Raw genomic sequence first — 21,427 nt, 5'->3', positions numbered from 1 at the left:
AGAAAAAATTCTCGAAGCTGTGAAAAATGCTCAATCTTTAAATTCAAGCATCATTCGTAAACGTCACAGTATTATCGCTGAGATGGAAACAATGTTAAAATTATGGCGTAATAATCAAGTAAATGTGAAAAATTGTAAAATAATATAGGCCTAATTTGTTATACATATGTATTATCTAAAATTTTATTAAACATTTTTTTCTAAATTGTTTTCTTTAGTCTCCAGCCTTAATTAAAAATTATTTGTATGTATTTATATGCGAAATTATACTCCAACTTATGCGAATTCGACTTACGCGGTTACCGCTCTGTCCCACCTATCACGTAAGTTCGGGGTATTACTGTAGATTCTGAAATTTTTTTGCCAATGTTGTTCTGACAGTTAAATCATTATATTTTGTATGGTATGTATTTATCTATTTATTTATTTTTTGTACAAATTGTATCATGTGTCATGATGCTATATAGCCTGTATGGCTCTTGTGCAAATAAAATTGAACAAACCAAACCAATCAATCTTGGCAGATCATCCATGTATTGTGTTGTCTTATCCCATCATTTCTATATTTCTTCATTGAATGGCAGCAATCACATCTACCAGTGTGTTATGCTGCCCAATAACAATATGTTATGCATAAATAACAATCAGATCTACCAGTGTGTTAGATCTGATTGGTATTTATGGTTTTACTTTTCAGGAAATCCAACAGTAGCACTCAAAGCTAGAACATGTGAGAAGAATGTTGTCTGCTTACCAGGTCACCTTGAACTTTTCAGCCAGGAAACCTGTGTACGGGTACTTCCACTTACTGGAAATTTTTAGTCTGGAATGAAATAGTGGATCTCGTTTTCATTCCTTTTCATAATTTAGAAGAGAAACTAGTTGCTTTCCTGCTTGTGCTGCAAGAGATGTTGCAGATTGATCATTTTTCTGGCAGTCTTGTGATTGGTGCTGAACTGCCAAGACATTCATTATGCCATTTTGTTGACATAATGAATGTCTTGCCAGCACATTACAGATTATTTAGTGTACTTGAGCATGACCAAGAACATGCTTTTTCTGACTTTGTAGGTTATCTGCTTTTGAGAGAAGTTGTAGACAGCATTTTGGAATTGTAAGTTTGTTGGAAATTTCGGACCAGAGACCAAATCTTGAAAAACTACTGGATTTTCTGAAAATCACTAATATGTATAAAGAGATTTGATTATTTATTTATTTTTATTTTATTAATACTTTTATATACCCTGCTGTATTTTTTACTTGTATCATTTTATATTCTTGTTATGGTTTTTTTTATTAACATTGCATACGTGACATTACATACATTCCATTTCATATATAATCTATATTTATTTATTGTCTTACAATTTTAACAATTGACATGGTGACCTTAGTCTATATGGCTCTTGTGCCAAGAAACATCAACTAGCCAATCATCCAACTCATTTCTATGGTAATGTCTTTTACAGTCAACTGCCTTCCAAGATAAGGAAATCAGTCCTGGAATGGTGACCTAGTGATCTGAGATGGACAAGTTAGGAACCCAAATGGTGTTTCTTGGTCTCAACTGTTGAAGTGCAATGTTNCTAGCCAATCATCCAACTCATTTCTATGGTAATGTCTTTTACAGTCAACTGCCTTCCAAGATAAGGAAATCAGTCCTGGAATGGTGACCTAGTGATCTGAGATGGACAAGTTAGGAACCCAAATGGTGTTTCTTGGTCTCAACTGTTGAAGTGCAATGTTCAGGTCTAAGGTTCCAGAAGGTATACAGAAATATCAGAGACCTGGTATATATAGATATTTCTGTTTGTATATCAGGCCAAATAATTCTTGCTGTTTGCGGGCCTATTCCTATCTGTGGCCCTACTGTTGAGATTTTTAAATTTCTTCTCATACTGGAACCTATTTCTGTTTGGACAAATGGTTAAAAGTTGCATTTTAACATAGTAACTTAAAGATTTACATCAAAATGAGAGACTAATACTGTTGGGACTTTATAGTTGCTTGCCAAGTCCCAATTGTTTTGATGAGCATTGATACACATGATGAGGACTTGATTGGCCAGCATGACTGCTACATACAGGTTTCCAAGGGAGGCCTCTTCTTTGAACAGGATAAGTTGAGTGTAACTGATTGAGCTTGTCTGGTGCAAGCTGATAGTCCTGCTGATAGAAGAAAGGGACTTGTGGGCAATGAGCGCTTGATGGACATCACTTGGTAGGGACTTTTTGCTTTGGCAGTCTAGTCTAAGACATGTTTACAGTTTTATTATCACTTATGAAATGATTGCTTATCTCCTGTGCCTTGAGTGAAATCTGTGACTAGCCACAGAGATTCTAGAACTTCCAGATTGAAGATCTGCTTTGGTATGGCAACTAGAAATCATGGTTGTGAAAAAGCTTATTCTCAGGAACTTAAGGTATTTCTCACAAACTTCTACATTTTCCCTCAAGGTGTAGGATTAATGTTTGAATGCTGAGAGAATGAAGCAAATGTAGTTCTTCAGATTTTTACCTTTGATAGCAATCACATAAGACTCCTTTTATCCAGTAAAGGTGAAACAGTTTTCCAGGAGAAAATCTGGACCTAGCCAATTTGGTGCTGGCCTAGAAGCAATAGCCTTCATGCCAAAACTAGTAAAGTGAGGGGTTACACTCTTGTTGCCAAAGCCATAATGGTGGCAAGAAGACAGTTCCTGCAGTAGGTTATAGGGTCCTGCTGTTAGCCACTCTGGATAGTTGGTTAGTGCATCATGGGGTTAAAGAGGAGTTTTAAAATTGATGGCATCTTATACATTCACAGTCCAGAACAACAAGCAGACTGTGTGATGCATTATGTACCAATATAATATGTATTTTCTTAGCACAATGTTGCCATTGAGAACATATCACACAGAAACACTTTCAGAGGAAAAAAGGTCACACCAATAAAACAACCTTTTTCCTCTGAAAGTGTTCCTGTGTGATATGTTCTCAACGGCAACATTGTGCTAAGAAAATACATATAATAGAGAACAAGAAGCAACCAAGATTTAATATTATATGTTTTTGGCTATACCATTGAACAGTTGTTATCAACATAGCTCATTTGAACTGATATAAGTGTTTAATTTAAATTCCTTTGTAACATTTAAAATAATTTAATAATAATAAAAAATTTCAAGATAACATTTTGATGCATTATTAAAATGAATAGTTACTTTATATACAGGAAAATATGGAAAGAGAGCTGCCAAACAGTACCTATTTTATTGAATTTGTATTGCTTTTGTAACTTTGTTACTTAAGCAAATTTATTTAAAACTGTTTGTCCTCTCTCAAGGAAAAAAAAAGTTAAAATATAATTCCAAACTCATGGAGTGTCTTAGAATCAAGAAAATATGGTGTATATTTTATTATTTTTTTCATTTTTTAGTGATATCCATTACTATATATTTATTCTTTTATTATATAGCAACATCCATTAATACCTCAAGTTAAGACGGAAAAGAGAGATGGTTCAACTGTGAATAATCCATACGTTGCATTCCGAAGACGAACAGAAAAAATGCAGACAAGAAAGGTACTTTTAATTATTTTATAAGTTTCTTTTTAACATTATTTTTAACATCTTAGAGATTTTTTTGGCCTAAACATGAAAGATAACATCTTTTAAATGACCCTCGTTTTCCTCTTCACAAAGGCAAGCTCTTTCAAGTAGTTATGGCACTCTCTGTTTATCATTTGAATTTCCTGATGAATATTGTCCAGCTCACAAGAGTTCAGGGCTTATTAATAAACACTTGCTGTTTGTAATATACCCATAAAAAGAAATCTGAATGGAAATCAATGTATGCTCTCTGAGTAAGAATAATGGAGTGCTGATATTCAAAATAAAACTTACATGTTGTTCTAGTTGTTCTGTCATTAATTTACTTATAATTTATTTTCGAATTTTGTATTTTAAAAATTGGAAAATAAAATAAAATATAATAATAGCAAAAAAGTTATTTAATTTTTAAATGGTAAAGTGACTTTTGGCCCACACTGTATAATTCATATTAATTAATAGTGAATGATTCAAGATTTTCAATTATCAGTGTTCATATCTTTTATTAATGATGAAATAAATAACAATAGGGCAGAGCAATGAACAATGAGGACTTTCTGTATTTTGTTACATAAATGAGTTTGAAATTATTTGTTATACAGATTGACCATCACTAGTCCAGCATCATTGGGACTTATTGCCAGATCAGTAATTTTGTTGGATCACAGAAAAGAGAAACAAATTAGAATAGTTTGCCTTGATGTCAAAAGACAGTGACAAGTGTTTATGCAGTTAATAGTGCATTGCAAGATTGGAAAAATCTTATCGTACAAAGACTAAAAATTGTTATATTTTATTGTACACATTATCATAATATTATAACTTTTATTTGACTGTACAGAGAAAATACAAAATTTTAAACTGAAACAAAATTAAGATATTTGAGATTATTCTCTTTCATTAAAATTTTCAAATGTAATTTTGTCTTTAGCATATTGTTAATTTTGCATTTCAGACATATTTAACATAATTGTGATAAAATCAAGTGATAAAATCTTTTAACTTAATCACAGATTACTAAATACTTGTCTGCACATTTACACTTAATATGGAGAATCCAAATAGGTTATATTTTTTTACTCTTCACCCTATGGGCACTAAGGAAGCCTTTTTTATCAAGTCCATCGTGTAGGCCTACTTTATGTAAAGTATGTAATTTGTTTCTGCACTGGAACATTTTTGATACTAGATTAACTCTGAAATATAATTTTTGTTTTTATATTTTTCAATATATTTATTTTGTTTGTGCAAAATAAAGAAATAATTTTTAACAATACAATAGCCACGATTATTATTTTAAAAAATTTTCATTAGGCTTAACATCAATGAAAATTCAGTGTGAAGTGACACGCAATAGAGAAAAATTTCACCATGGTATAGGTTAATATATTTTTTTATACATAATCAATTATCCGAACAACCCCATTCCCAAATTGTTTTGGATAATCGATGCTATACTGTAGTTATGCATCAATTTCATAATTAGCTATATTTTAAATTAAATACGGAACCTGTTACCGGTGTAATTTTGCGTGAAAAAATCTTTCTTTCACAAAAATTTTTATCCCCGGTGTCAGAGTGAAGTTTAATTTACTTATATTTTAAATTAATTAGTCTGCTTAAAAAATATTTATCATATAAATAACTTTTAAAACATTATCACATTTTTTGCACTTTCTGATTGCTTATATTTTGGCAAACCCTTTATAGCAAGGTTTGAAATTTTTCACACTACTTAAGAAAATAATTATCTTTTGAATGTATTTGGAGGCAGAGAAATCAACCCCTGAAAACCAAACTCTATTTTCTGTACATGTAGTAGTCAATCAGTGACATTTTTCTTAAATAAACAGTCTTTATTTCATAAAGATAATGTTTTGAAATTATATTATTGTGCATGAAATGCAGTTGTAGAATTGCTGTCTTTATAGTTCTAATACTTAAACTTTACAAAAGCTATACACTAACTAAGGCCAAATATTATTGGATAGAAACAGCTATAATATTAATAATTTACACGACAATTTGGCATTAGGTGTCATCTCTTGATAAATTTAATAATTATAATTTTAATTAAATAATTTAAATAATTTAGAACTACTGGAAGAAAAGAATAGACCTCGAGCCGGACCCGAAGGTGCAACTCCCACTTACTGTGCAGATGCATTGCCAATTACGCTATCCAGACCTCCAGTCCAATCTCCTCTTCCAGTATATATAAGCATACATTATAATCATTGACAGTTATAACAATGCCAGTTGGGGATGCATTCAGTGCCCTTGTTCTGTAAACATCACCCAGGACACTCAACTGGCCATTGCAAACCCTGGCAAGGCATATATAAATACACAAACATCATTACTAGCGTAATTGACAATGCATCTGCACAATAAGCAGGAGTTGTGGGTTCAAGTCCCACTTCAGGCTGATTCTTTTCTTCTAGTAGTTTTAAATTATTTAATTAAAATTATTATAATTAAATTTATCAAGAGATGACACCTATGCCTAACTCTAGTGCCAAATTGTCTTATAAATTATTAATATTATAGCTGTTTCTAGCTTGATAATATTTGGCATTGGTTGGTGTATAACTTGAACTTGGGTTTTGTATATAAAGACTATTTTAGTCTATATATAGAACCCAAGTTCAAGTACAGTAGAGCGTCATTTATCCGAAAGTCAGTTATCCAAAACGTCAATTATCTGAAAGAATTCCAGTCGGCAAATTTAAATTTTCGCCAGTGCTGTGGCGCTGCAATCTTTGGCTATGTCTTGGGCTACTCAAATATTTTACGTTTTTGATACTAAATTAACTTCTGAAGTATAATTTTTTATTGTTTTTATATTTTTCAATATATTTATTTTGTTTGTACAAAATAAAAAAATAATTTTTAACAATACAATAGTCTTCGTTAGGCTTAACATCGACAAAAATTCAACGCAAAGTGACACACAACGGAGAAAAATTTCAACATGGGATAGGTTAATATATTTTTTTGTACATAATCAGTTATCTGAAATATCGATTTACTGAACAACCCCAGTCCCCAATTGATTCGGATAAACGATGCTCTACTATATATTTAAATGTAATTTTTATCAAAACTGACAAGATTTTGTAGTTTTGAAATTCAAATACTTTTTTTTACAATAATAAAGTTATAAGTAACTTTCAGTTTTATATATTGGTAACATATACAAGGCTCATTCAATAGAAAACCAGAAAAGTGTCATTAAAAGTTAGGAGGATGAGCAACATTATATTACTTTTGACACATGAAACTTCCAAGTAAGAAGCAACAGTAACTGTGACTGGCAACATTGTTGATGTGCAAGAACATAAAACAATGGACTGATAAAATGACAACACCTTTCCAGCAGTGCATGAAGCAAGTGCAATGTAGTTTTTTCTGATTTTTGACAAAAAAAAAAATTGACATCCATTGGCACATGCAGGTACAATAAGGAGATGACTACATGATATTTAGAGTTGACTCTAATCATGTAGTCATCTCCTTAAACTTATACAGTTGTGTTGACTCACATAACTGTATGAGTAGAGTTATAAGGTTCCAAAAACAACTACAGTTCTGTGGAAGATTCTTTATGGCTGGAATTGCAGTGAATGCCATGAAGAATCTTCCACAGAACTATGACTGATTTTGGAATCTAGGAACTCTCTACTTGTACACCTGTGTGCAAAGTATGTAGTCATCTTATTCTAATGTGCAAGTGCCAATGGATACCAACTAGTTTTTTTTTTTTTTTTATTAAAAATCAGACAACACTAAACCACACTTGCTTCATTTGCTGCTGGAGAGAAACTGTTGTTTTATTGGTTTGCTATCTTATGTTCTCTTGCATAAATAGTGTTGTCAGTCAGTTACTGTTGCCTTTGACTTTGAAGTTGTGTGTGTCAAAATTACTATGCTATTGCTTGTCCTTCCAACTTTTAATGCCACTTTTCTGGTTTTCTATTGAATGTGTCTTATATTTTATGAAAAGTTATAATGATAAATTCTGAACATTGGATAATATCCTAAATTTTATTTAATATTTATTTATTTTTATTTTTTATAATAGAATAGGAAAAATGACGAGACTTCATATGAAAAAATGTTGAAATTACGAAGAGATTTAAGTCGAACAGTGTAAGTAACTCAGGTTTCTGAATAATTTTAATATTTTCTTAAATATTTTTGATGCAGTTTTTAGACTAAATCATATTTTATTTAGTATGTGTAATTTTTGTTATAATTTACATTTCACAAGGTTGAAACTTGAAATATACAAAGTTGATATGAATAAACTTAATATTTACGATAATTAATGCTGTATAAGTGTAACATCTGCTTTTACCTTGTTGTTATCCATTTATACAATCCATACAGATAGATGCACATTGAGCTGATGTACATCGAGAAATTTTAAAAATTTATTTTTGGTTAACTGTTCAATATAATATAAACTTTCTTTTTTGTAAAAAGACATTTCTGAAAATATGATTTTTGATTAGTTGATACAAAATTCTACATGAAAATTCCAAACTGGCATATGAAGTATGAAGACATTATTATATCTGTTAAAGTTAGGACATAAATCAGATTTTTCTTTTTACTTTAAAATAAAATAATATAAAAGTTAATTTAAATTATATTAAAAATATACAGTGGTGCCTTGTACAATGTACTTAATCCGTTCCAGGTGCACATCCGTTAAGTGAAACGTCCGTTATACGAAACGCATTTTCCCATAGAAATACATGTTAAAACATATAATTCGTTCCGCAGAATAAAATAACCGTACTGTACCATAAAAAATGAAAATGGAGCAGACACCACTTATGCCGGGTAGTCAGATGTTGTGAGGAGGAGGTGGAAGAACACTTTCTTTACACATTCATACAGATATAGACTTTTTACACATTGCAGCAGGTCTCGTTTTATTGTTTTTTAATCGGAGTCAGATTCAGGAGAGGCTACCGGAACTTGCAGGGTCAACTTCTCTTGTTCCATCCTTTGTTTTTTGCCCGCTGGCTTCTTGAAAAACATGACCAAGGTGGTCTGTTTCTCTTTCTTCTTTAACACCTGTCGGAAATGACGGACAAAGGTGTCATCGTAGAGATCATTGATCCTGTTGGCCTCAGCTCTGTTTGGATAATGAGTGTTGGTAAACTCCTGAACCTCTCCCCATTCGACAAGAAAGTTTTTGTCAACTTTCACTCCTGATGATTTCTTGCTTTGTTTCAATTGAAATCACCTTTCTGTTTTTTTAGAAGCCATGATGCATTATAAATGACTTAACTTGCCAGATTATATGATACGAATAATTCTTTATTAATTAAGATCACTAAACACTTCTACGAGCTACTCTCGCTCCGTTTGTTTTTTACAACCTCTTTTCGTCCCGCCACCTCGGCATCTACACAATTACATTTCGTTTATTTGAATCGTCAACATATATTACATTACATTTAATGTTTATTTAAATCATCAACATATATTACATTACATTTCTACTTCAGATATACTAATAATACATTCTAATAATACTAATATATCCTAAAAATAGCAGATTGTCATTGGCAACGGCAAAAGAGTGGAAACATCATTCGCACTTGTTCGAAGAAAGTCCATTGTTCGTCTCACGTAACTGCCGAACGGAAAGTCTGTTGTTCGCAGCAAGTCCGTTGCTCGAGTCACGTAACGGTCAAACAGAAAGTTTGTTATTCGCAGCGTCCGTTATTCGAGGCGTACGTTATACGAGGCACCACTGTATAAACTTTGATAAAATTTATAGTTATCTTTTTAACTTTCTTGATTTTTCTGACATCTGGAGTTGCTATAATGTGTGTGCATGCACACATTATAGCAATTCCACGCGCGCACACACACTCTGCTGCCTCCACTGTTCATATTCTTCAATGATTCAAATGGGAACTGTTTGAACACCCACCCTTACAGTCCTGACCTTGTACACGGTGACTATCACCTCCTGCTGCACTTAAAAGGTGGCTTACATCTCAATGATTTAAAGAAATTGCAGTGTTGGATTGGTTAAACTTGCAGGCAGCAGAATTTTACACAGGGCATAAAGAAACCTGTTTCGTAATACCGAACATGCTTGGGAAAAAATGGTGATTAGATATAAAAATGAAGGTATTGCATATATTTTCAAATTAAAAATGGCATACAGTATATTTTACAATTTAAAATATGGAAGAAACTAAGTCATTTTCATTCTTCTGCCTTGCCCAATCACCAAGAATAAAACGTAGTCATCTCCTTAAACTTATACAGTTGTGTTGACTCACATAACTGTATGAGTAGAGTTATAAGGTTCCAAAAACAACTACAGTTCTGTGGAAGATTCTTTATGGCTGGAANGTTCAAATATATCTAAATATATAAAATTACTTGTCCTGACTGAGTGATTGACTGATTGATTCATCATCGTCCAGGGCAAACCACTGAACCTAAAGAGGTGAAATTTGGTACACAGTTAGGGTATATCATGAGAATGCACATTAAGAAGGAATTTTTGAAATTCCTCCATGGGGAGAGGGAGAGCATTAAGGCTTAACCTGAAGAACGGCTTCTACTGTACTATTTTAGATGCAATTTTTTGTTTACAATTATGTTTAGTCTTCATTGAGTACTTAGGTGTATTAAATTGATAACATTTCAGACATTGTTATAAATATTTTTATATATTTTGATTTTTTAACCAAATGTTCAAACCATTTTAAATTTGAATTTGTTATTGCGTATTGGTTTGATTATAGAACGATTGTAAACGTTCCAGTCAATCACTCAGTCAGGACAAGTAATTTTATATATTTAGATTAGTATATGTATCTTGTTTTATGACATTATTCTTGAGAATGTTTGAAAACAGAAAATAATAGAAAAATGAAAGTGCTTGTTAATTGATGAGAAAACATTTCAAGCAGAGAAACTGTAGTCTGATTGTACATTTAAAAATTAGAAGGAACAAGTATATAACAAATGAAAACATTTTTAATAGAAAAAATATATTAAGCATATTAGTGATTAGGAATAGTAAATCCTGGACTCCACATTACCTGAAAACAGAAACTCAGAAACAGAACTGAAACATACAGAGTTTTTTTTAGACTCCACTAGCACTGAAATGAATGTTACGCGGAAATACACCATCTGTTGATCAGTTTAGTAATTGTCATAAAGATACAAATGTGGATGACGCTACAGATTTTGCCATGCTTTTTCTGCATTTATTAACAATGAAATTGTTTATGAATTCGAAACCTCACCAAAATCATCGTTTCTGGATGAGGAAAATATTCCGTGACAGAGAAAAATATGGACTGAATTCTTCCCTCGTTAGAGAGTTGAGGTTTTGGGATCAAGAATTTTACTTCGAGTAAATATGCAATTTAACTATTATATTTATTATGTGTTGAATAGTATGTGTACATATATTAATATTAAAATAATATTCCGTTCAGTTTTATGTGGATGACTCCTGATGTATTCGATAATATATTGGAGAAGGTTTTTCCCTTGATAAAGGAGAAAGACACATTTTGGCACAAAAGTATATCATCGAATGAAAGATTGGCTTTAACTTTAAGGTAAATAGTCTATATGTTGTTATTATTTAGTCTGATATTTGCGAATAAAGTCACAAAAGTTTTCATGTGACATACCCTTGTAATTGCTGTAAATTTAATAATAATTGTTCTGTTATTGATGATTTCTAGCACAAACACTGCTTTTACATTTTTCATTTAAGAGATATAGTTAACTTTTTTAATATTTATTTTGACCTATTGCAATAACTTACTAAAATTACTATTACCTTAATTTTTTCTTTGTATATTCTGACAAAAAACTATTTTACAGGTTTCTAGCAACCAGAGAGACCTACCGAAGTTTGAGCTTTTCATTTTGAATTGGAAGGCAGACTGTATGAAAAATTTACTAGAAACATGCAAAGCTATTTGGAAATGTTTCCAGAAGGAATATTTGGCATTTCCATCAATTCCAGCAGATTGGAAAAAATTTCTGATGGTTTTGAAAGAAGATGGCAACTACCTCACTGCTGTGGTAGTATTGATGGAAAGCATGTTATTTGAGAGTGTCCAAAGAACAGTGGTAGTCTCAATTATAACTATAAGAGAACTTTTAGTACAATCTTACTAGCCATATCTGATTAAAACTATCACTCTCTCATGATTGATTATGGACGTTATGATAGCAAATCAGATGGTGGAATATTAAGAAAAAGTGTATTTGGTCAGCATCTGATCAATGAAAAGTTGACCTTTCCAAAGGCAGATGCTTTTCAAAATTCACATAAACTGTTTTCTTATTTTATAATTGGGGATGAAGCATTTCCTTTAAGACATAATTTGTTGCGTCTCTATCCCAGAAATTCTGATTTTAGTCACTTCGAAAAAATACATAATTATAGATTAAGCAGAGGCTGGCATGTTGTTGAGAATGCTTTTGGTATACTAGCAGCACAGTTTCATATCTTACAGAAACAATCAAATTATGACAACAAATCAGTCAAAAGTATTGTGCTTGCTAGTTGTGTTCTCCATAATATGCTTATTCAGAAATCTGAAGCATATTGTCCAAATGGATATGCTGATTATGAAGATTCTGACTATAATCAAAATGAAGGTACAGGTAGCCCTCGGTTTACGCCAATTCACAATAACGCCACTGCGCAATTCGCCATTTTGAGGTGTAATTCCCCAATTTTCCCTATGCTAGACTGATTTTCATTTCAGTGTTGGCGTATTTACCGAGCTGCAACATTGTACATTCATTAAAACAAAGATTTTTATTAAATATATTTATTTTTTCTGTTTAGTATTATTGGATATGTATACATTTGCATTAAATTAATATTAAAATACTAAACGTTTAGGTACCCACGAGTCAAGATATTAAACTTAATAGTCCAATAAATGGCGTCCGAATCCATAGCGCCAATGAATGTATCCCGTATCAGTTCATTCAGGAAAACACCTTACGACGCAATAGCACTTCCGGCGATCACAAATTATCGTTAGTGAGACAAATCTACTTCTCGTTGGCCAGACGATATTTATCTCTCCTTAGCCACCTTGAATTTTCCCGCTCAAACTGACCTTATATATGCGCTACGGCGACCGGTGGTCGACCAATCAGTGTCTTCGCTCGTCTGTAGCTCTACGTCGGGTTAACGTATCCTTTCAACTAAGGAAAGTTTGACGGATGAAGTTTGTGAGTTAGACAATGTTGGGAGCGAAGTGCAAATGTAAAAAGGAGCATCATATTCGACCATATTCCGAAATTCTTAATGAAAGAAATCAAAAATGTAAACAATTAAAGATGGATACTTTTTTCCGAAAAATGTAAGAAATTCGAAACTAAAATTTTTAAATAAAAACATTTTACTTTATTTTATGATAAAATACATTTTAAAAATTAAAAATTTATATGTATTTTGTATTATATTGTATTAATAAACAAAATTATTAGATTATTTTTCACTTATATAGAACCTAACCCTATACCTCACTGTAAATATGGGTTCGTTTTACGCCAATTCAATTTGCGCCGGCTTTTATAGGAACAGAACTGCGGCGTAAACCAAGGGCTACCTGTATATGGAAATCTGAGAATATAATGCTCAAAAATCTTAAAAAAGTCAACAGCAGCATGTATAATAGAGGCAAAAAGTCTCAGAAATATTTATAAAGATTATTTATGTAATTAGGGAGCTTATCTTGGCAGGAAAAATTAATTCACTCTCAACCTAAAGTATGGTATTATATTTTATATAGGTTGTATTAGCTTAGAGTAAATATTACTTCTCTGAGCTAATACAATATATTTTTATTGAGTAAATATCCTGTAGCTTTAATGTTTTAAATTTGTTATTTTGTGAAAAAATAAAACAAACAAATTCAAGATACTTGTGTTTGTCTTAATTATATATATATTTTTGAACTTGTTAATGTAGACAACAATTTCTACATAAAAACTAATCATTTTTACAGAGAACATTATTCAGGAGGTATTTTTTTAATTAAATGAAACAATTTCATATGGATGTTATATGTGGATAAAAGTTATATGATTGCACTTTATATTCTACATTGCATGAATCTTGGAAAAAATTTTACACTCCAAAAGTACTTCTGTATATTTTATTACATAAACCAAAACTTTATTGATTATACTAATTAAAAGTTTAGATTTCATGGTAATTTGTAAAACTATTATAATCAAAATGCTAAAAAGAATCAATTTTATGAATAGCCAATTGGCATAATATATAACAATTTTTTTTAAAAACAAGCTGTTGATGAAAAAGCCAAAAGTGATTCACTTTATTTATTTAAATAATGAGCAAATATGAAGGTTTAATAAGCTTTTGGAATTTATTTGATTTTAAGGAAAAATTTCTCTATAAAACAACTTTAATTACTAATTCTCAATCAGTAAACTATTTTGGTTGCTTAAAAGCAACTTGAATTAATTATCAGATTAATTGCTAAGTTACAATAACTTAATTCTTTTTAGCATTGATTATAATAGTCTTAAAAATTACCAGGAAATCTGAACTTTTAATTAGCATGGTCAATAAAATTTTGGTTTATGTAATAACTTAAAATATATAAAAATAATATGAACAGTATACAATATTTTCAGACACATGAATCAAATTTATTTAAATAAATTATATAAAGAATGAAGTAAAAACTTCATTGAAGTTTAATTTAAATGAACTGATTATATTGAAACATCCTTTATTAAAAATCATTATTTTCTTTTTCTTGTATTAGCAATTCAATGCCATGAATTGCCTGTTGTCTGCATCTTGGGTTTAAGTTTCTCAATCTGGCATCAATGTAGTCACAAAACCTTGATACCAGATATGTTAGTTTCTCTTGTTTCGCTTTTTTTTTTTTTTTTTTAAAGACTCAGATATATTTTTTGTGGTCTCTTCCAAGACATTCAATGTACATTTTTTTGTTTCCTAGATTTTTCATTATTCTTGCTTGAACTGATAAATTAGATTCATCAGCACACAATTATACAATAATAAATTACATACTCAATATATCATACCTTGGTATATTAAAAACATCGGGATTATCTGTAGGTGAAATGCTGAAAATAATTTATAATAATCAGTTGTTTAAAAACTTATAATTCATTATATATTATATTTAAATTAGTTCAAAGTTTACATACTTTTGCATTTGAGTTTCACTCATCATTGGAATATTTTCTTTACTAAAAATAAATGTCTTATTTAAGTATACCAATAATAATTCTGTCACAAATAATTATAAAGCATAATAAGTATGTTACTTATTTTGATTGAGTGATTGACATGCAGGGTACTATCTCAAGGTTATTTTCTAGGTCATTTTCATCTTCATTTATTAAATTTGAAAGTTCCCTTAATGGGGACATATTATTAACTGAACTGTAGAAAAAAAATTAAATTCTAAATTGAAAACAAATCAGGTAGATAGTAGTTTAAATTTTAGTCAGAAAGCATAGATGTTAATAGCGAGGTTGCGGTTGAAGTTTTCAATGCAAAAAGTGTACGTTGGATGTTCAGCACTGCCATCCTGTAAGCCTAGAAGTTTGATAATGGCATTTGGAACATTGAGCATGATTCTACTGACATTGCAAACGCCATTGTCAAACTTCTAGGCTTACAGGATGGCAGCGCTGAACATCTAACGTACACTTTTTGTGTTGAAAACTTAGGCCGCAACCTCTCTAATGAAAGAGTAATAATCTCTGCAGCTATATATTTTTTTTTTTTTTTTTTTTTTTTTTTTTTTTTTTTTTTTTTTTTTTTTTTTTTTTTTTTTTTTTTTTTTTTTTTTTTTTTTTTTTTTTTTTTTTTTTTTTTTTTTTTTTTTTTTTTTTTTTTTTTTTTTTTTTTTTTTTTTTTTTTTTTTTTTTTTTTTTTTTTTTTTTTTTTTTTTTTTTTTTTTTTTTTTTTTTTTTTTTTTTTTTTTTTTTTTTTTTTTTTTTTTTTTTTTTTTTTTTTTTTTTTTTTTTTTTTTTTTTTTTTTTTTTTTTTTTTTTTTTTTTTTTTTTTTTTTTTTTTTTTTTTTTTTTTTTTTTTTTTTTTTTTTTTTTTTTTTTTTTTTTTTTTTTTTTTTTTTTTTTTTTTTTTTTTTTTTTTTTTTTTTTTTTTTTTTTTTTTTTTTTTTTTTTTTTTTTTTTTTTTTTTTTTTTTTTTTTTTTTTTTTTTTTTTTTTTTTTTTTTTTTTTTTTTTTTTTTTTTTTTTTTTTTTTTTTTTTTTTTTTTTTTTTTTTTTTTTTTTTTTTTTTTTTTTTTTTTTTTTTTTTTTTTTTTTTTTTTTTTTTTTTTTTTTTTTTTTTTTTTTTTTTTTTTTTTTTTTTTTTTTTTTTTTTTTTTTTTTTTTTTTTTTTTTTTTTTTTTTTTTTTTTTTTTTTTTTTTTTTTTTTTTTTTTTTTTTTTTTTTTTTTTTTTTTTTTTTTTTTTTTTTTTTTTTTTTTTTTTTTTTTTTTTTTTTTTTTTTTTTTTTTTTTTTTTTTTTTTTTTTTTTTTTTTTTTTTTTTTTTTTTTTTTTTTTTTTTTTTTTTTTTTTTTTTTTTTTTTTTTTTTTTTTTTTTTTTTTTTTTTTTTTTTTTTTTTTTTTTTTTTTTTTTTTTTTTTTTTTTTTTTTTTTTTTTTTTTTTTTTTTTTTTTTTTTTTTTTTTTTTTTTTTTTTTTTTTTTTTTTTTTTTTTTTTTTTTTTTTTTTTTTTTTTTTTTTTTTTTTTTTTTTTTTTTTTTTTTTTTTTTTTTTTTTTTTTTTTTTTTTTTTTTTTTTTTTTTTTTTTTTTTTTTTTTTTTTTTTTTTTTTTTTTTTTTTTTTTTTTTTTTTTTTTTTTTTTTTTTTTTTTTTTTTTTTTTTTTTTTTTTTTTTTTTTTTTTTTTTTTTTTTTTTTTTTTTTTTTTTTTTTTTTTTTTTTTTTTTTTTTTTTTTTTTTTTTTTTTTTTTTTTTTTTTTTTTTTTTTTTTTTTTTTTTTTTTTTTTTTTTTTTTTTTTTTTTTTTTTTTTTTTTTTTTTTTTTTTTTTTTTTTTTTTTTTTTTTTTTTTTTTTTTTTTTTTTTTTTTTTTTTTTTTTTTTTTTTTTTTTTTTTTTTTTTTTTTTTTTTTTTTTTTTTTTTTTTTTTTTTTTTTTTTTTTTTTTTTTTTTTTTTTTTTTTTTTTTTTTTTTTTTTTTTTTTTTTTTTTTTTTTTTTTTTTTTTTTTTTTTTTTTTTTTTTTTTTTTTTTTTTTTTTTTTTTTTTTTTTTTTTTTTTTTTTTTTTTTTTTTTTTTTTTTTTTTTTTTTTTTTTTTTTTTTTTTTTTTTTTTTTTTTTTTTTTTTTTTTTTTTTTTTTTTTTTTTTTTTTTTTTTTTTTTTTTTTTTTTTTTTTTTTTTTTTTTTTTTTTTTTTTTTTTTTTTTTTTTTTTTTTTTTTTTTTTTTTTTTTTTTTTTTTTTTTTTTTTTTTTTTTTTTTTTTTTTTTTTTTTTTTTTTTTTTTTTTTTTTTTTTTNCCACGACCATGTCTGCGACGAATCTTATGTAATGATAGGGATACTATTTCCACCCTGGAAAAATCTGGTGTATACTCCGTTCCCTTGCAGAATCCAATATCAGGACTATGCACCAATTATATAGGAGCGACCACCAGAATGCTTGCTACCCGTATATCTGAACACCAACGTTCGGTGGCACTTGGCAATTGCGACACGGAACTTTCCAAATTAGTGATACAACAACATCACATAGCGCTTTGGAATCGGGTGGAAATACTCAAACGCTGTGATGAAGGGAGCTTAATATATATTTGGGAGGCCATCCTCACAAAACTGCTCTCCCCGTGCAACTCCCCCACCCTTGAATTGCCGGATATCTGGATTAACATATACAGGCAGTTAAAAAATCAATAATAATTTTGCATTCCTTTCCCCCATCTTCTACATGACTCAAAGCGCATACGTGTCGGCCTCGTTATGTCCCATGTTTTAGTCTTTAACATTTAAATATTAATGCAAACTAGCACTTACGGATCTATTCTGCTCAGTTTCTCAGTCTATGTTAAGGCGCATGCGTGCCAAAAATTTTATACGTATTTACAAAAGTATTTGTTTTTAATGTTTAATTTTATACGTATTAACAAAAGTTTTGTCTTTAACTTTTAGTTTTAATTTAAAATGTAAAATTTATTTATTCTTAATCGCCATCCTAATTGGATATTATGTAATGCATGTTAAGGTGCATGCGCGCCAGTGTTTTGCGCGTTTATAAAATAATTAATAGCCATTCTTATCGAAATTTAAAACGCATGTGTGCCAATTTTAAATATTTTTAAATGTTTTAATTCTAAAATTTAATTCTTATTAATAATTAAAAAACGGCTAATATCGTTAATGTTCAAATTCAAATGTATGATTCGAGTTCTCTGTTCGTTTGATTTGCCTGAGGACGACGTGCATATTTACGTCGAAAGCGCTCGCAAGAATAAAATATTTTAATTGTATTTAACGCCTTAGTGTCTGAAGTTTTTGAAGAAGCTTTAATTACATATCATCAATTAATGGAACAGTGACATTAATAAGCTTACCTTGCATATTCATTTATACAATCTTTTAGTATGCTATCCATGAGATCAGATAAATGCCATGTGGTCTTATATATGTCCTTTGTCCTGCTACCATTGGCTAAACTTTCTCTAATTTTTTTTCTTTCCCTGTTATAAAGATCCCTCTACACCTTCCACTTTTGTTCTGCTTTGTTTCCTATTTAAAACATTTTATAATTAAATGATTCCACTTTAGGAGTTCAATGCAGTATATCAAACTTTCTTACCATTCAATCCAAATTTTACGGCTATCACAGTCTATATCATATGTTTCAACGCTATATTTTTAAACTCTCTACATTTCTTGTCGTATAGACACCTGTACTTCCTAACTTCTTCAATAAATAATTCTAAATCTACTTGCTTTCTCATTCATTTAGCTGCACTTTCCACCATTACGACTATCAAACTACATATGACAAATCAAGTAACTATGCATCACAAATCCTCATGATTTTATTGGTTGCAGTGCGACAGAAGCATGAATGGAAAAGTTAAATAATTTTTAATTCTACTTTCAGTCTTGTTTCTGTCCAACTGAATGTTCCAAAACTGAAAGTGGTCAGTTTGGCTTTCAGTTTTATGATTAAGTTATGGATTCTGGTAATGTGGAGTCCAGGTTTAATAGTTTAATGTGCTTTGTATAGCTTAATTTTAACATCCTATTCTAAGTTTTCAATTCTTAAATGATGATAGCTTTCAAAAAATTATGTAAACTAAAACTTCTGTTTAAGAATTTGTGCTTTAACATTTGCTAATGTGTTATTTAAAGCATTAATGCTATAATGATATATTTTATTCTTTAAAAGTAATCAATCAGTAAACTATTTTGGTTGCTTAAAAGCAACTTNTTTTTCAAAAAAATAATATATTTTAATAAATTTTTAAAATACATTTAGAACATTGCTTGAAATGGTTAAAAGGAGAGAGAAGACGAAAAGAGAGCAATTGCATTTAACTATAGAAATTTTTGAGAAAAGGTAAGTCCAGTTTTAAATAAATATATAAAAATATATATTTATGCATTATATTTTGCAGGTATAATTTTTTTTTTATCTACTACATGTATAAATTTACGAAAAAAACATGATTGTGTTCCATTGCAACTTAAAATGGATAATTCTGTTATGTACTGAATTTGCATCAGATTTTGTTGTAAATTCTTCAATTATTATTGATGTAATGAATTGTGGATTTATAGCTACTCACAATTTATCTATTAGAAACAAAAAACTGTTCTTTTTAGTAGAAAAATCCATCTTCTACAAAATTCAAAAAAGCAGAACAAGTTCAATCAAAAGTTAAAGTTAAGCATTTCTTTTGTTTTTATATAACACAATAAATAATACTTTTTAAGACATTTTTTTGTAGTATGTCTCAAAATGGTCAAAGTCAAACTATAAATTAGCAATATTATAAGTCTTATGCTAAGACTCCACTAGCATAAAAACCTTCACTGTAAAAACTTTTAATCATGTGACCATGATATTTTACGCATGAGCAGGTCATAAAACCAAGTAGAAGCGAGTTGAGCATTGTTCAACTTTTGACACAAATACAGCCGGAAAATTGTACTATCCACCAATCATAAGTCAGTGAAATCTAGATCATTGTGACACAGTATAAAAATGAGCTTTTGTGTATGTTCTCTTGTGGCTACTCTAGAATAGATCTGGAAAGATTTATCGAAAACATCTGAAAGTATTTGTGTATCTACAACAAGAGGTATCCCGATTATAATAATGGATGGCTAAAACACACGATATGGATGGCCAAAGGAAAATCCTTCAATTTAGAGGAGTATATAATAAAAAGCTAAGCTTATAAGTGCTGTATATTATCTTAATAATATGATAATAAAAGTTAATATAAGAAAGTAAAGATATTATTTTTACTACATTTGTAATTATAGTACAGAAAAAACTTGTAGAATATAATCATTGTCTTTATAACTTCAATAGTACCATTTCCGTAAAAATTTTGCTAGCTGGACCTCCATTGCAGTCCAGACTCAAATGCAAATAGGTCACATGATTAAAAGATTTTATGATGAAGGTTTTTACGTTTGTTTTTACATTAGTGGAGTCTTGGCCGTACAGTGATTGCATTATTTCTGTTTGAATAACAAAAAGAAAATGTGTATGTCATGAAAATGTTGTTAAACATTCAGTATTTTTTATTTAAGATTTTGTGAAACATTCCAGTATAATATTCCATGTTCATCAGCTTCCTGCAATTTGTTCAAAGTTGAAAACTTTCCTGATAAACCAGATTTACTACAACTGAAGAAATTACTCATTATACAACAATACAAACTATCAGAAATTTCAAAAGAAGCGTATCAAAAATACTTTTAGAAGTTACAAAAACATTGGAATACATGTACAGTACACCATATACAGCATACAGCTGTTTTGAAGGGATTTTATTTAAATAGCCATTAAGCTTTGTTTGCTGAACATTATTATAGTTCCATGTGCTAACTCCCTTGCAACACTGCATCTATTGAAATAAGTTTTAGATATTTTTAAGGTTTACATGTTAAAGTCCAGGGCTTTGGAGTGACCATTTTTTTGAGTTGCTCCGCTCCGGTATCACAGTATTTGCTCCAGCTCCACTCTATGCTCCAGTTAAAATATTCTTATAGGAATTACACTAATTTTGTCTTTGGTATATAAGTACGCATAAAAAAACTTGTTTATTTACAACTAATTTATTATTAAAAAAATTAACATCCAACCTCACTGATTTTAATAAATAAAATGGCAAACAGCAAATCATCCTTCATTGACTGCCTGTTATCACTTAAAAGCAATCTTAATCCGGAAAATAGAAGTTCAACACTTGCTTGATAAGTTGGCATGCTTGAAGCGACTCTGCATGCTTTTCTGATGCGTTCTGGATAATGGTCAATGGCTTCAAATACATTCACCTTTAATCTCCCCACATCCTCTATTGCATTGCAGTCTTTCTCAACGTGTTTGTCTATTTCGTTGTCTTCTTTATTATGTATAGTGGAAATTTGACAACTGTTTTCTCTTGTATCCAATTCTTTTTCAAAATCATCATCTTCCGAATCTATATTTATCATATCACAGGTTGGCTGTGACAGCTCAACAATTGCTGGCTTTTCAGCCAAATCAATTAGTGTTTGCCTTTTAATTCGCCATTGGATGTCTGAAAGA

The 21,427-nt window shown here is 28.5% G+C and overlaps 1 protein-coding gene across 1 annotated transcript in view; it reads left to right on the top strand.

The window, feature by feature from the left end:
- Positions 1 to 21,427, top strand: part of LOC111632208 (enhancer of polycomb homolog 1-like) — a 185,905-nt gene that overhangs the window by 127,352 nt on the left and 37,126 nt on the right. The window contains exons 5-7 of the mRNA XM_023376587.1: positions 3,457 to 3,564; positions 7,676 to 7,743; positions 19,142 to 19,222. Of these exons, the coding sequence (XP_023232355.1) occupies positions 3,457 to 3,564; positions 7,676 to 7,743; positions 19,142 to 19,222 (257 nt within the window). The remainder of the gene's footprint in view (positions 1 to 3,456; positions 3,565 to 7,675; positions 7,744 to 19,141; positions 19,223 to 21,427) is intronic.

Source organism: Centruroides sculpturatus, unplaced genomic scaffold (assembly GCF_000671375.1).
Source record: "Centruroides sculpturatus isolate CEXI.00-Female unplaced genomic scaffold, Cexi_2.0 scaffold407, whole genome shotgun sequence".
Lineage (NCBI taxonomy): Eukaryota > Metazoa > Arthropoda > Arachnida > Scorpiones > Buthidae > Centruroides > Centruroides sculpturatus.
This window is presented reverse-complemented; position numbering and strand designations above follow the sequence as displayed.